Below are 15,879 nucleotides of genomic sequence, written 5' to 3'. Positions count from 1 at the left end.
AAAATCTTTTAAATTCAACCATGCCCTAACATGTATACAATAATGCTTTGTAGCCTTTACAAACTATTTTACCAATATTTTCGCGAGTGGTTTTTTGACGCAAAGAAGTGATGGACAACTTTGTCAATAGTAGAGATATGTATGTTTTTTGTCAAAGATTGGGTGTTGTGTTGTTCAACAAGATTGTATACTCTTACAAGTTACAAGTTCAAACCATACTCATTGATTAAGACAATAACGATTCAAAAAAATGATTCAGGTTCGACTGTTCATGAATTACACAATAAATTAGTAGCTAGTAAGAGAATTCGAAACACTATGGAAGACCTAATTCTTTTTCGACATCGGCGAGTAATACATGTCTCCTCCAAGTAGTACAACTAGCAGGTTGAAGTAGTCAAATAGATAATGATCCATAGCTTTGGGGTTGCAAGAAATAATGTTAAACAAGTAGAACAAGTCACGAGAGTGATGGAGAAACACCTTTGACCATGAGACATCTTCACTACTTTTTTTTCAAGTGTCGTACAATAATATCCATCAGTCAGAAAGACCATGATAAAACCACTTGGCCTAAGATCTCCAGCTGTTTCTTAACCCATCCTCCATAGCTGGCAGCTTATCACCATCCTCCATAACCGTGTTCGCGTTTTCTCCGATGAAACCCGAAAAGCACACTTACATATATCATATATATAAACAGTCGAATCATTCAAGTACATAATACCTCAGATCACTACAGGTCTACAGCTCCAAGTTTCAAAAGCTACTACTCATAACTCATTACCCATTTCAGCCAGTCAATCATACCCAGTACTACAAAGTCTTCAGCTTCTTCAAGTACACAATATCCCAGATCACTACAGCTCCTACTTATAAGTTTCAAAAGCTACTACTCGATCATTTCAGTCAATCAATCATTACCCGGTACTACTTAAATTAGTCTTCATCTTCTTCAGCTTCTTCAGCTCGACCAGTCGGTACTTGCTACTTAGTAATGGAAGGTGGTGGTTTCTCAGCTTTCTCTCAGTACTTTGATCACAATGCGCAGTACCCAGTTGGCTCGGAGTTGCTGGAATCTTCTTCTCATTCTGATAACAACAGCGGCGCCGGGGTTGGGCGGATGAACTTGTCTGACGAGGAGGTGATGCTGGCGGAGACGTACCCAAAGAAGAGGGCGGGGAGGAAGAAGTTCAAGGAGACGAGGCACCCGGTGTACCGCGGCGTGCGGAGGAGGAACTCCGGCAAGTGGGTTTGCGAGGTTCGTGAGCCCAACAAGACGACGAGGATTTGGCTCGGGACTTTCCTCACTGCCGAAATGGCGGCGCGTGCTCACGACGTGGCGGCAATTGCGTTGAGGGGCCGGTCTGCGTGCTTGAACTTTGCTGACTCGGCGTGGAGGCTGCCGGTGCCGGCTTCTAATAGTGCTAAGGATATACAGACGGCGGCTGCTCAGGCGGCGGAGGCGTTCCGGCCTGCCGGGGAGGAATCAGAAGTTGTATCGAAACCGGCCGCGGCTGCTGAAGGGGAAGCGGAATCTGAACCGGTGTTTTATATGGATGAGGAGGATGTGTTTGGGATGCCGGGGTTGCTGGCCAACATGGCGGAAGGGATGCTATTGCCGCCTCCTCACTACAATTGCTACGGCGGCGATGACATGGAAGGTTATGGTGACTTGTCACTATGGAGTCACTCCATCTAGCTTTTCTATTTTTCTAGTATTGGATTTTTGGAGAATTTGATTTGTGGATAAATCAAATTTTCTCCGTACTTATAAATTTTTTTTGAGAAGTACGGATTGAATATATGGGAAGAAAAATGGAAGGAAAAAGAAACAAGAATGGGGTGTGGAAGTGAAAGTTATGAGGAATACTTAGCTTAGCTGGTTAATTAGTTGTAGTTATGTGTATTGCTTGGCTAATGACATCATTTTTAATGGAAAATCGTGATTAGTAATTTCAAGTTATAACAGAGTAATTAATTTTTGGATAAATTATAAAATAATACAATTTCCTGTTATGAATTAGAAAAATATCACCACTTATTTTTTAATTATAAAAAGATCATCTCAATTAATTAAAAATTAAAAAATAGTCAACAAATTTATAACAAAATCAGAAAATATTCACTTTTAAAATATTTTTCGGACAGTTTTTCCCTTTTCCCAACTATTCTTCTTGACCTTCTCATTCATTTTCATTTTTCTTTGAATTTCGGCCATAACTTTGCCGTTCGACGATAGATTTGAGCGTGATTGGTACCATTCGAAATATCTCTATTCTCTTTGTCATTTGATATCATACCCACTCTGAACCGACCACTGTATAAGATGCAACAACCCTCGCACTGGTGGTGCTCCAAGCTATTCCGGCGAAATCGGAGCTCAAAGCTCCATAATTCTAGTTATTCTCTTCATTATGAGCATACTCATACCAATATCCTTTAAATTTTAACATCATTTCGCATATTTAGACATTTTCTCTCGGCATGTTACATGCATTGTCATACTATCTGTCACATCTCTTGTTACACTACCTATTACACCCGTTGTCACACTAATTATCACACCCGCTGTCATATTGTTACACCCATTGTCACACTACCTATCACACATGCTGTCGTACTACATATTACACTAACTGTCACACCCCTATCACACATTTGTCACACTACCTATCACACTAATTGTCACACCTCCTGTCACATCCACTGTCACATTGTTTTATGTGACTGTTGTGACAAGAAAAAGAAAAAGAATGACTAGAATTCTAGAAATAACGAATATTTGTTTACTGTTATGTGATCTTAAACTTCTCAAATCAATTCATACGATCCAAATACCGATATTAATGTGATGTCACATTCCCAACCATACTACATATCACACTAGTTATATACTTGCATATTGTATGTCACACTACCACATTGTCTGTCACACTACCAATCACACTAGTTATATGTATGTCACACTGCCTATCACAATGCTTGTCACACTATTTGTCACACTTCCTATCACACTAGCTATCACACTACCTGTCACTAGCTATCACATTACATGTCACAACAAAAAGTTAGTGTGACTGATAGTGTGATAGGCAGTGTAATAGTGTGACAACAAATTTTTTTTAAATGCCCAATATCTAAGGTGGGCACCAAAAAATCTACTTTGGCACCATGAATATCTTCTTTGGTCGCTACATCGCTCTGAACACCTATGTTGTGGGCCACGCCCACTCAAATCTTCTCAGACAAGGAAAAGCGGTGCGCCTCTAACGTCACCCTGGCTCGCGGCTCTAATGATATGAAATCGAAGTAAGATGCCCAACCCCTTAAAGCCTTCTTCTTTATTCCTTCATTGATTTTAGGCATAAATGCCAATTTGCACCCCAAACTTGACTGAAATTGTCAATTTGCACCCCGAACTTGCATTTGAGTCAATTTACCTCCTAAACTTGATAAAAATTTCCAATTTACACCCCGAACTTGTATTTGAGTCAATTTACCTCCTAAACTTAGTAAAAATTGCCGATTTGCACCCTATCCGTTAAATTTAACTGTTTCTATCCAATTTTGTGTCACATGTCATGCATTTAAGGGGTAGTATTGTCATTATATATTTATTCATATTGAATAATGAAATAAATTAATAAAATTATTTAAGAGGAACACTTGCTACAATGTTTGTTTTTTCGAAACATGTTATTGATTTATATATTTATTATTTTATGTGATATGGTATGTTAAAATATATTAGAAAAAATATAAATAAATAAATACATTGAAAATTAAAAATAAATGTGTGTTCCGAGAGAATTACTATTCTACCATTGTGTGTGTCTTAGCCTTATAAGGTTTTCTGTTAGAGATAGATTCGCATCTCTGTAATAGATTATGACTCCGAATCCTACGAGATTTTGGTTATGTAATGCCTAAATATTGGCCTCATTATCAATTAATAAACGGTTACGTTTTGTTCTATTACATCGTTATTATTCTCGTTTTGTTCATCCTCCAACAATGTGTACATATAAAATTATATTTATACACAATACACTATATTTGAATGGGTGGGTATATTGAATATATAATTCAAAGTAGGGTTAAGTAGGTAGAAAAAAAAATGTAAATAAATAATTTGATTAACAAAATAATCCTCATTTTAAATAATATTTTTATTTGTTTTTAAGAAAAATATATAATGACAATACTACCCCTTAAATGCATGACATGTGACGCAAAATTGGATAGAAACAGTTAAATTTAACGGATGGGGTGCAAATCGGCATTTTTTACCAAGTTGAGGAGGTAAATTGACTCAAATACAAGTTCGGGGTGTAAATCGGCAATTTTTACCAAGTTTAGGAGGTAAATTGACTCAAATGCAAGTTCGGGGTGCAAATTGACAATTTGAGCCAAGTTTGGGGTGCAAATCGGCATTTATGCCTTGATTTTATGGGTAATCTGCCACTCATCCCCACGCCACCAATGTTTTCATGTCCAGCACTTCCGACGTTGCCTTGATCACGTGCCTCTAAGTCGTCCATCCCCGCTCCTCCGACGTTGTCCCCACGCCTCCGATGTCGTCCATGCGCCTCCGATGTCGTCCATGCGCCTCCGACGTCGTCCTCGCGCCTCCGACGTTGTCCCTCCTCCTCTGTCATCTCTTGTGTCCCTACACCTCCATAGTTACATGTCCCTGCGCCTCGATTGAGATTTTGAGAGGCCGCATTGCCTTTTTTTGGGTTGCAAATCTGGTATGAGAGAGAGAGAGAGGAGTGGCAATTGGTAAATTTCGTCAAATTCAAGGGCAACGGTATAAGGGTTTTAAAAAATTGATTTTTTTTCTTCTAATTTTAAAATCTTACTTGATTTTTTTATATAAATACATGTATCAAATATGACTTTTTTTTATAAGAAACCCTTATTTTTTTTCTTTGTATCGGTCAAGTTGTCGTACGTATAAATAGACAAAACTAATTGCTGACTACTTGAATTGTAAATAGGAGCTTCTATTCATATTTCAAAAACGGTATTTGGATCTTCTAACTTAGTATACCTCCCTTTTACATTTACAAATTAGTTAAAATGTTATTTAGACCTCCATACTTTTCCGAAAATGTCTATAATCAATATATCATTATTAGATATCAAATTAATCCACTATCTAATAATCCTAATATCTTACCAATTCTACTTTTATTCAATTGTTATAAACAACTCGAAAATTCTTAATAATTACATAATTCATCTTCTCAAATTAATTTTCTCTTTTACTCCTACATTCATAATTAATAATATTTTTTTATTCATTGATTTGAAACTCACCAAATAGTAAAAGTAACACAAATTTTTTTAAGATCTATTGAACAATTCTCTCTTAAATCCTAACCGAAGTTTATCAAAAATTCTATGTAGCTTTTCAATTGATACATGAATATTATTAATGTTATTTATAATATTTTTTACAATAAAAATGAAATTAATTAAATTATCTTATTCAATTTATTCTTCTGAATTGGGGTTTTCTTAAAATAAATAAATAAATAAGGATTGACGAAAAATAAAAAAAAATCATTATATTCGCTATTTTAAAATAGGCAGGTTGAAAATTCTCTTATTTTTTTTCACTCTTATATGTCTGTTTGGTAATTTCACATGTGTTGAAAAAATCAAATCGAAATTGAGAAAAACTATAGCGATTTTTTGATTCAGTTATAGAGAGATATATTACCGTCACCTTCGAGAGTTCAGACCACGTCTTCCAATCAGCAGCATACTGACTTGGGATGATGTCAAGCTTTGTTATCATCATCTTAGGATTCTTAGCAGCGGATCTAGGTTTAAAAAGTTAGGTGAGCGAAATTTGTTTTTCAGCACAACAATGAATATTGGATTAAATACTTGTGACACCCTATACTTTAGGTGTAAAAACAGTTTTGTCATTCTACTTTCAAATTTAATCTGTATATCCTTTAACTCTTATTTTTTAACAGTTTTGTCCTTTTACTTTCAAATTAAACTTGTATATTCTTTAACTCTTATTTTTTAACAGTTTTGTCTTTCTTTTTTTAACAGTTTAGTTAATTCCGTTAGTTGACCGTCAAAAAATTCCGTTAAGCCGTTAAAATGCCTAGAATACCCCCAATTCAAATAAGATTTTTTTCTTTCTTTTCTCATGCCTTTTTTATTTTCTCTTTATGTTTTTCTTGGTTTTAAATTTAATTCCTCATATGTGCTATCCAATATATATAATTGTAATCAACACAAATTATCAAATTAATTGTAAACAAGAGGAGAATTAATGACAATTGCATAACATCAAGTTGGAAATAAATAATTTGAAACTATTTTTGCATCAAAGTATGGATATGATAGTAGAAGACTTTTTTTGTCTTAGCATTATAGAAATTAATCAAAATATGTTTGTAGAGCATCATAATATAAAGGAAGTTTATAAGTGGATTTGAGTACTGGCACTCACATGTCATTTTAGGCATTATCCAATTGATTATAAGATTTTTACAATTAATTTGATAATTTGTGTTGATTACAATTATATATATTTGATAGCACATATGATGAATGAGATTTAAAAACAAGAAAAACAAAAAGAAAGACCAAAAGAGAAAATAAAAAAGGCATAAGAAAAAAAGAAAAAAAATATGATTTGAATTTGGGGTATTCTAGACATTTTAACGGCTTAACGGAATTTTTTAACGGTCAACTAACGGAATGGACAAAACTGTTAAAAAATAAAAATTAAAGGATATACAGATTAAATTTAAAAGTAGAAGGACAAAACTGTTTTTCCACCTAAAGTATAGGGTGTCACAAGTATTTAACCCATGAATATTCATCTAGACAATGGCAACAGTTACAAAGTGATCGTGAAACAAAATGTGCAATGAAATCTAGTGTTTGAAGGCTCAGGATGGCAAATCGTAGAGGCTGTCCGCAGCGTTGTCATGAGCAAGAGAGAAGGGAACAAGTTAGATGGCTGAACTACTCTTGAGCAATCATAGGCCTCATTGACTTCGACAGGATAGAATTGGTGCTTATTACAGTGTTAACACTACAGTACTGAACCTGACTTACCCTTTATAGAATGATCCATTGAGCCAGAGTAAGTCCTATACTCCAACTATTAACGAAGGATCAACTGCAGCAGGTCTCAAGCAATTAGTGACTGTATTACATTTCCGAGCCAAGATAGAACCGTCCTGCACCAAACCGGAGATATGTTTAATTTCCCCAACATTACAAATGTATGCTGATGACACGCATGCACAGAGAACATGGAGAGTGAGAGATGGGGGAAGTAGATGTAAAAAGGTGTCTCGTCAATGAGATGCAAACTGTCCTCCCTCAGAGTGTAGATGACAAGTAAATGATGCAGATATCCATACTACAATATCCACTGCTGAAATCCCCAACAAGAAAGCTGAACAAGAGGTCTAAATCAAACCAAACAGTAGCCTAGGAATTACCTGCGTACCGGCAAAGAGCAATTCCTTACCGACAACCAATAGATAAACTTGTTCAATAAGCCAGCCAAGACTCATTTCGGAGTTAGCTTGGGTGTTCCGTGCCTAGAATTGAAGAATCATATCTATGAATAAATGAGGCAGAATAATATAGTAATACTCTGCAAGAGTTGGCAAACCAACAAAAGCCCAACCTTAACTGATGCAAAGGACACCACCTAGATGAATATTCACATCCAACCCAAGCCAGCACTAGCTGGATCCCAATCTAATGGATTGACTAGGCCGCCTAGCAATGCAGCGTGAAGGGTTAATTTGCCAAAAAATTAGTTTAGTCATTTGTGTTACATAGTATCAGTCAATTTTTGCTCGGTAACGAAATTGAGGCAACACATGGTTTATCTGCTCAGTGGAACCTGAGTTAGCTTGATGCCACTTCCCTTCAGAATCGACGCAGGTGAGAGCAGACCTGTTGTGCATGGGGCTGAATGGAAATAATGCTAAAATAGAGAGACCAACTCTTTGATTGCCTGCCAAATTATTGTTAAATATCAAGGAAATGTTTGATTGAAGCCCCGGAGCTGAGGCTGGAAGCCAAAAAACAATGTACTAATTAGACAGATACCCTTCCTTTGGAACAGCAAGTGTTCCTGGCTTCCTGCTACATATGGTAGCATCTATAGCCCCCTGCTTTTCAGTCCATGCGGTAAGAAAGATAACATGCTATAGGGATATTCAGAATGACAATGAAAAACATTTTACAACGTAAAAGGATATTCTTGTTATATGTCAGTAACGAATTTAGGGGACCTCTGGCTTAAGAACTTGGCAGTCGTGTGCACTTCAGTCTTGTATTGTTTTGATCGTACACGGGGAGACATGTCAAATGGCTTTTATTGGGCTTCGTAAAAGATAAGGCATGGACTTTTTATTCATGCGAGGATATACAATGTTGAAGATGTTATTTATTTTGAAGATGAGTTCTATGCGGTCGATTGTCTAAACCCCCTTTGGTAATCGAGGAAATCAAATTGTCAGACGTACGACAGAGAAATTTGAAGTGTTCAAAATTGATGCAGAAAACCGTAAGTGGAAAGAAATAAAAACTATAGGTGATGCTGCCATTTTTGTGGGAGACACTGCAATATTGGTGTTGGCTCCCGACTTCTGTGGATATAAACCAAATCGCATATACTTCCTCCATGATTGGGATCGCCGGAGACTCGGCTACGGTAGTCGGTGGACCACATAACTTCGGCGTGTGGAACTTTGAAACTCAAAAGTTCGAAAGGATTGGCACCGCAGCTGCAAACTTGATGAGGATGAGCAATCGAATGCCAACTACGGCCAACATCGAATTATAAACGCTATTTCGTTTTTTCTTTCTCAATGTCGAAACTTGGCTCTCAAGCCACACTGTAACTAGGTAAATAACTTTGCTAGTTATTTTGTAAGCATGCATATCATTAAAGTGAGTGCAGTTTGTAGAAAGAGCCATAGCTATGGTAACTAAATTCTACTAGTAAAAGTTGTGCGCTCTCAAACGTAAGCAATTGGAATTTAGCTTGATCGATTCAAATAAGAATATCATTCATGTTCTCTTTTCATTTTAGCAAATAAGCTGAAACAAATAGTACAATGTCCTGTAATACATGGCAAACAGAAGCTATTTGGAGAAAAAAAAAATGTAGATGCTGCTATTCAAAACATTAGCAGCAACATTTTCATATCCAGAGCTGGCATGCAAAATCTGAAAGCTTATCATCCCTCTATGTGGTCTGCATAGTCCGTAATATAGAAAGTCAATCTTGCTTACTGCTTGAAATCTGCACTTCCATGTGTTGGCTTGCCTCTTCAAGAGACAGTTCTTCCTTCTTGAGGGATTCAAGTTTCTCTGCATTGGCTTTCTTAATCTTCTCAGGGACCTTTTCATTGTAACCAGTAGCACTCATCACCTTCATTATCTTCTCCTGTTGCCTGTTGAATATAGTTTTACTTACTATTAGATTTCACTTGCTGCTACCTCAACCCGTATAATCCAAAGATGAACTATATTTCAATATGATCATGCATGCTACACCTTTCAGTTGCGTATCAGGTATTTTAACTCTTAAGATTGCACTTATACTATGCTCATCTGTAAACTGAATACCCTGTTGTAAAACTATATTCCTTGAAGTGCTATTAAAATATTTACTTACAATTTAATGTCTTCCATCTTTTTACGGATCTTTTCAAGATCTATCTCTGCAGAACGAGACCCTAAAATCTTCAGATAAACAGAGAGGCTTTGGTTTACAACTGACACAGCGCATCCAGTTGGGGCTGCATGATTCTCATTGATTACCTGTGAAGATAAGAATGTATCATATCTATGTACCAATCAACTACTGGAAATTAACATATAAGCTTGATTTATTAGGGAACATAATGATTAAAGTAAAATCATGCCAGACAAAAAACTTACCGCCAGAGATGACAAATTAGCAAGAGTTTCAATCTCGAGTTGTTGTCTGCGTATAATTTCCCCATCTAACATAGATCGACACAGCACAAAAGCTGGTAACCTACACGAGAACAAACAGAAAAAGATAGATAAATTACATTTGCAACATGAAAGTCAGAAGTTCACATATCAAAAGCAGAAGAAAATACGTGACACTGCACTAAGTTCATACCTTTCACGACTCTCTTGAGATAGTGACCGGAGGGATTTCACAATTGAGTCAATAAGACTCATTTCAGACTCCACCCCTTCATTTGTCCAGCACTGGATGAATATAATACAGAAAGATCGTTATTACACAATTAAAGTTCATCTTTAAAATTTTTATGTAGTACATGGCAATCTTTAAAAACCAGAAAAGACCTCATGACCAGACAAACTATACAGCTCAGGTTAAGAAATACAAAACAAACAATAAATTATTGCCCATGTGTGACACTACAAAAACGGGAAACACTGTTGAGTGCAGAGTGTATATCATAAACATAAAGCACAATATATATGACGAAGGACATGACTGGACATTAGGATGTGGATGACGAAACCCTGTATTAAAAATTTAGCCTATTATTATTATATGGGCTCCAGTTATTGGACATTAGCATAACCCACATACCAAATGGTTTAATCCTTCTTTTTTAATATTAGACATTAAGAATATATGAATTAAAAACCAACCTCCACAATGGATGGGTAGTCGGAAATCATGATTGATGCTGGCCTACTATGATGTTTGGATGATGGGAGACGCTGCCATAGTTCTTCAGTAACAAAAGGCATAAATGGGTGAAGCAGCCGTAGTCCATTGTCCAGACACAACCATAGCGTGTCTCGTGCAAAAGCTCTTTCAGATGCAAACTTTGGATCGTTTGGATCAGCTCCAGCAAAGTAGGGTTTTATAGATTCAATGAATACGTCACACAATTGGTACTGCCACCAATGATACACTGCAGTGGCTGCATCGGAGAATTCATATGATTCCAATGACAAAACAGTTTTGGAGATGGCTTTATTTAGTACCGAGAGTATCCACTGGCAACTGAATGGAAGCACATCTGGGACTACTGATGATGGCGGGAGATAATCATCCCCAAGTTTGCTCATAGAAAATCGTACGGCGTTCCAAAGTTTATTACACCACTGTCGATAACCCACCACCCTTTGGATGTCCAAATTTATCTTATCAGACTGAAATAAGACAACCGAAAAGGTTACTACATTATAAGAAAATACAGTCACCCACAGAAAATAAAAATGTAGAAATCTATACCTGAGCGGTGTACGAGACCAGGGCAAAATGCAACGCATCAGAACCACATTCAGCAATACCATCAGGAAAATCCTTTTTCTGGCCTTCTCTGGCTATAGCTATCTCTCTTGGGTCCAAATTCCCCTCTGAAAGCTTATTGTGTAAATCTTCCAGTGAAATACCATTGATCACATCAAGAGGATCAATGACATTCCCTAAGGACTTGGACATTTTACGTCCATGTGCATCACGAATCATTGGATGCAAGTACACCTGCAGAGCACCAATCGCTTTAGTAATTAATATACGATAATCTACCCAAAGTATACATACATAGGAGAAAGTAAACATACATCATCTCTATGTGCATAAAAAACATAGCATAAATTTTAATACCGAACATTCAAAATTTCCACCGGCTTATGTTCAACAAGTAAACCTTATGATTAGTAACAAAGGGCACCAAATTTAAATCCAGGAAGGAGTACTCGCAGCCCTTAACAAAGTTGATATTCAACCATACTATACTTGACAAGGTCGACCAGAACAACTTTATATTTGGTCATGAAGCCAGACTCCCATTATTAAAGCAACAAATGCAATCAACCACACACAGAGCGAAACATATTGACCAGCTACTATAATGAGTAAACATGTAACACTCAAGATAAAGCATTCTATATGGCTAATAGATCTGTTACGCTCATCTTTTGCTCACCTTTGTGAAAGGCAAATCACCACCCAACGTACTTCCAAGCATTACCATACGAGCAACCCAGAAAAAGAGAATGTCATGTCCAGTTTCAAGAACTGAAGTTGGATAGAAAGCTCTTAAATCTTCTGTATCTTCTGGCCACCCCAACACAGACAAAGGGAAGAGACCAGAAGAAAACCATGTGTCAAGTACATCAGGATCCTGTTCTAATTTAACCTCCTTCCCCTCGTATCTTTGACCAACCAATGCTTTAGCCTCTTCCTCATTTCTCGCAACCACCCATCGGTCATTTAGTGTTCCAAAATCTTCAGGTTTGTCACCATCAAAAATGGCATACCAGGCCGGAATACGATGGCCCCACCAAAGTTGCCGTGAGACGCACCAATCATGAATGTTCTCCAGCCATCTATGATCAAGAATACATTTAAGTTTTCATTTTTGTTTTCTTCATATGAAAATGATAAAAAAGAAAGAAAACAGCTCAGTCATCGTTTGTAATACTATTACAGTATTACCGATAAACAAAGTAGAAATTTCTGAGAGCAAGGTAAATGAAAAAAGGAAACTACCTCTTCCAATCAGCAGCATACTGTCTCGGGGTGATGTCAAGCTTTCTATTATCAACATCTATAGCAGCATCAAGGGCTCCCTTGGCCATACCACTACATTTGACATACCATTGGGGCTTTATCATCGGTTCAACAACATCCTTGCTTCTAGAGCACACACCAAGACGCATCTCATTTGCCTTTGATTCTCTGAAGAGGCCCTGTATGCAGGTGTCATCAGAACAATCATTACAGCATGAGAATATTATGTACATAGACAGTACACACCAACAAATATGAAAAGTTGAAAACATAGAATGTAACACATTTGATGTTGGTAAATGGTGCAATTATTTGATGATTAAGGAAGGGGACTGCAGCCATTCAATTTCATTGTTTGAAGAGTGCCAAGTTGAGAAAAAAAAATTACGAAACTTGGAAGCATGATAAGACTTGGTAATAGTGTTAAAGGTGTTACAACATACACCGATAATGGTATGCAAATCTCAAACCATATATTAAATTATTTAGTAAGAAGCATATATAGTACTTAATAGATGGTACCTTCTTCTTTAATGCTTCAGTAACTGCCTCCCGGGCTGTGAAGCGTGGCATTCCTTCAAACTCTCCACCATCTTGGTTTATTTTTCCATCATCAGTAAAGACATTTATAAACTCAAGATTATGGCGCTTTCCAACACTAAAATCATTAGGATCATGGGCCGGAGTAATCTGCAGGAAATCAAACACCAAAATCAAATTTTAATACCAAAGCACAAATTTGAAAGGAAAACAGAAAAGGGAAACAATAACCATACAACATGACTTGTATCCTACTATGTCTAGCTCTTACCTTCACAGCACCAGTCCCAAACTCTGGATCAACGAGTATTGCATCACAGATTATAGGAATTCTTCTTCCATTGAATGAATGAATGGCATGCTTTCCATGAAGATGTTTATATCTGTGATCGTCTGGATGTACAGCTATAGCAGTATCACCGAGCATAGTTTCAATTCTGGTTGTCGCCACAACTATCTCCCCTAAATTGTCTTCCAGAGGGTATGCAAATGATGTTAAAACGCCAAATTCGATGCGCTTCTTGTATCCAGGAACCTCAAGAGCTGTTCTTTCTTTTATATCTATATAGTCCACCTAAGCATACAGCAAAAAGTTCAGTAATTCTGAAGATATGTGGGAGAAATATACAACAAATAGAAGAGGACTGACCTCAATTTCAGATATTGCTGTTCGCAATACACAATCCCAATTCACCAGGCGGTTATCCCTGGAAAACAAAACCAAACATCATAAAGGCATGGGCAACTCATGTGTAGCTAGAGAAGACAAGCAACAAAAGTAGATCAAAGATACATGGATCGACATATAAAAAATCATTCTATCACAGTCAATGAAGATCTTTACCCCAAAGACTCAATCCCAAGAAACTGAAAACATAAGCAAAACATGCATAAAAATTCCTCCCAAATTGTGTCACCTATAATCTGAGTTTTAAATAAAGCTACCTGTAGACGAGCCCTAGCTTATGAAGCCGTACAAAAGCCTCTGTCACAGCCTTTGACCTCGGCTCGTCCATTGTAAAGCACTAACAGTCAAGGAAAAAAAAAGAAGGGAAAAAAGTTATATCTCTATGTATAACATACATTTACAGAGAGATATCTTTGTGACTGCGTGAAACTCAAACCAAGTAGATACAAGCTACAGAAAGCCCAAATGCTCACCTCACGGGACCAATCCAATGACGCACCCAGACGACGTAGCTGCTTTAAAATAGTGCCCCCGTAATTATTTTTCCATTTCCAAACCTGTCAGAAACAAGAATCAACAGTATTGAGTAAATATAAATGAATTTGAGAATCTTTAAACAGAAAGATGATCATATATGTAATACTGTATATCAGTTTCAACTCACTTCAGATACAAATTCCTCACGACCAATATCATGCCGGGTTATATTACGCTCACGCATCAGCTTCTTTTCTACAACAACCTATAAAAAGCATATATAATAGTTACAACCAGAAATAAACAAAATCAATATTGAAGACAATGTAGATCTGATGATAAACAGAATGGAAAAGAACCTGAGTGGCAATCCCAGCATGGTCCATTCCAGGCACCCACAAGGCATTGTAACCTGACATTCTTCGCCAGCGAATCATAGTGTCCTGCATGTCACAGCTTAACATCAGATGAGCTTTCCACCCAACCCTTAGAAGTCACAAATGGACATAACAAATCCAGGAATTTATCTTAGACACAACCTCAACAGCAGCAGTAAGAGCATGGCCTATATGAAGCGCGCCAGTCACATTCGGAGGCGGCAAGACCTGCAACACGTGTAAGAACCAGTCAACTCTGCTAATTGAAATCAATACAAAGCAAAACAATACAGGGCACGGTAACAATCTTACAATCACAAACGGAGGTTTTGTGCTCTCAGCCTTTGCTTCGAAATATCCTGCCTTCTCCCACCACTCATACCACCTACACCACCAAGCACAGATTACAAAAACGCACAACATACAATTCAAAACCAAGAGCAAAATCGGCACGAAGCAAACACGACACTCACCCTTTCTCCACAGAAGTAGGACTGTACTGTTTGGCCATCTGCTTAGACATCTGCTTCTTCTGGCCAAACGGAGTCGGCGGATCAACAAATTCAGCTGCATTTGCATCCTCCTCATTGGCACGCTTCACATTCTTCTTCTCACTCTTCTTCGAAGCCACATTCGCCTGTTGTGCCTAAAACCACACCAATTTGAATCCATAAACACCTCAGCAATTCACCAATACACCATAATCTGATCGAAATTGCATCCAATATCACTCCAAAACAAAATTAAACCCTAATTACCTGAAACTTGGCGGCCTTCTCTAGCGCCTTTTGCTTCTTCAATTCTTTCTCTCTTGCCTAACAAGATAAAACAGCTCTCTTCAGTAAAAATCCAATACGTGAACAAATCTGAGGCTAAAATTACGATCGGTTAAAGTAAAAATACCTTCTCCTCCTTCTTCTTCTTCCTCTCCAGGTCTTCGATTCCGGCGTCCATCTACAATCGAACTGCTGAGTTAGATACATACAAACAGATGAATCGATGAGACTGAGGGCTGTGATTTGGAGGTGGAATTCTACTCACGGCTTTGCCGGTCGGAACTGATTGAAGAAGAGGACGGTGCTTGTGGAAGTGACGGAGGAGATGAGGCGCGGCGGCGAGTTTGATGTGGTTGCCGGTGGACTGGTAGCTGCTTTGCGGCTTAGCTAAAACCCTAAAGAAGGGCGCGAGCATATATATACCTCTCACTCTCTGAGGCTAAGCCAATTAGTAAGGACCTATTTGATTCAACCAGC

General features: G+C 37.5%; 2 protein-coding genes across 2 annotated transcripts; one reads left to right on the top strand and one right to left on the bottom strand.

Moving 5' to 3' along the window:
- Positions 1-714: 714 nt before the first annotated feature.
- LOC126804153 (dehydration-responsive element-binding protein 1B) lies at positions 715-1,969 on the top strand. The gene has a single exon (XM_050531928.1). It carries the CDS (start codon positions 998-1,000, stop codon positions 1,700-1,702), a length of 705 nt encoding a protein of 234 aa, XP_050387885.1. The 5' UTR covers positions 715-997; the 3' UTR covers positions 1,703-1,969.
- A 7,061-nt stretch (positions 1,970-9,030) lies between these two features.
- Positions 9,031-15,853, bottom strand: LOC126804108 (valine--tRNA ligase, mitochondrial 1). Its single transcript, XM_050531884.1, has 21 exons — positions 15,668-15,853; positions 15,530-15,580; positions 15,385-15,441; positions 15,100-15,272; positions 14,939-15,011; positions 14,789-14,854; positions 14,609-14,692; positions 14,437-14,514; positions 14,246-14,329; positions 14,030-14,109; positions 13,734-13,791; positions 13,356-13,658; positions 13,067-13,234; positions 12,524-12,723; positions 11,958-12,360; positions 11,261-11,512; positions 10,669-11,178; positions 10,163-10,254; positions 9,952-10,051; positions 9,686-9,831; positions 9,031-9,461 (listed from the first exon to the last, which is right to left on the bottom strand). The coding sequence occupies exons 1-21, from the start codon at positions 15,815-15,817 to the stop codon at positions 9,287-9,289; spliced, it is 3,303 nt and encodes a 1,100-aa protein (XP_050387841.1). The 5' UTR covers positions 15,818-15,853; the 3' UTR covers positions 9,031-9,286.
- Between the last annotated feature and the right edge of the window lie 26 nt (positions 15,854-15,879).

Source organism: Argentina anserina, chromosome 7, assembly GCF_933775445.1.
Source record: "Argentina anserina chromosome 7, drPotAnse1.1, whole genome shotgun sequence".
Lineage (NCBI taxonomy): Eukaryota > Viridiplantae > Streptophyta > Magnoliopsida > Rosales > Rosaceae > Argentina > Argentina anserina.
The sequence above is the reverse complement of the archived record's forward strand: the minus strand, read 5'-3'. Positions and strand labels throughout refer to the sequence as shown.

What these genes read in the sequence shown, in the direction of transcription:
- LOC126804153 (XM_050531928.1), top strand. Translation starts at nt 998, where the DNA reads ATGGAAGGTGGTGGTTTCTCAGCTTTCTCTCAGTACTTTGATCACAAT.
- LOC126804108 (XM_050531884.1), bottom strand. Translation starts at nt 15,817, where the DNA reads ATGCTCGCGCCCTTCTTTAGGGTTTTAGCTAAGCCGCAAAGCAGCTAC. An exon ending in CAAAACCTCCGTTTGTGATT is followed by an intron (nt 14,855 to 14,938) that starts GTAAGATTGTTA and finishes CACGTGTTGCAG; the next exon opens with GTCTTGCCGCCTCCGAATGT. An exon ending in AAGCTAGGGCTCGTCTACAG is followed by an intron (nt 13,792 to 14,029) that starts GTAGCTTTATTT and finishes TTTGTTTTCCAG; the next exon opens with GGATAACCGCCTGGTGAATT.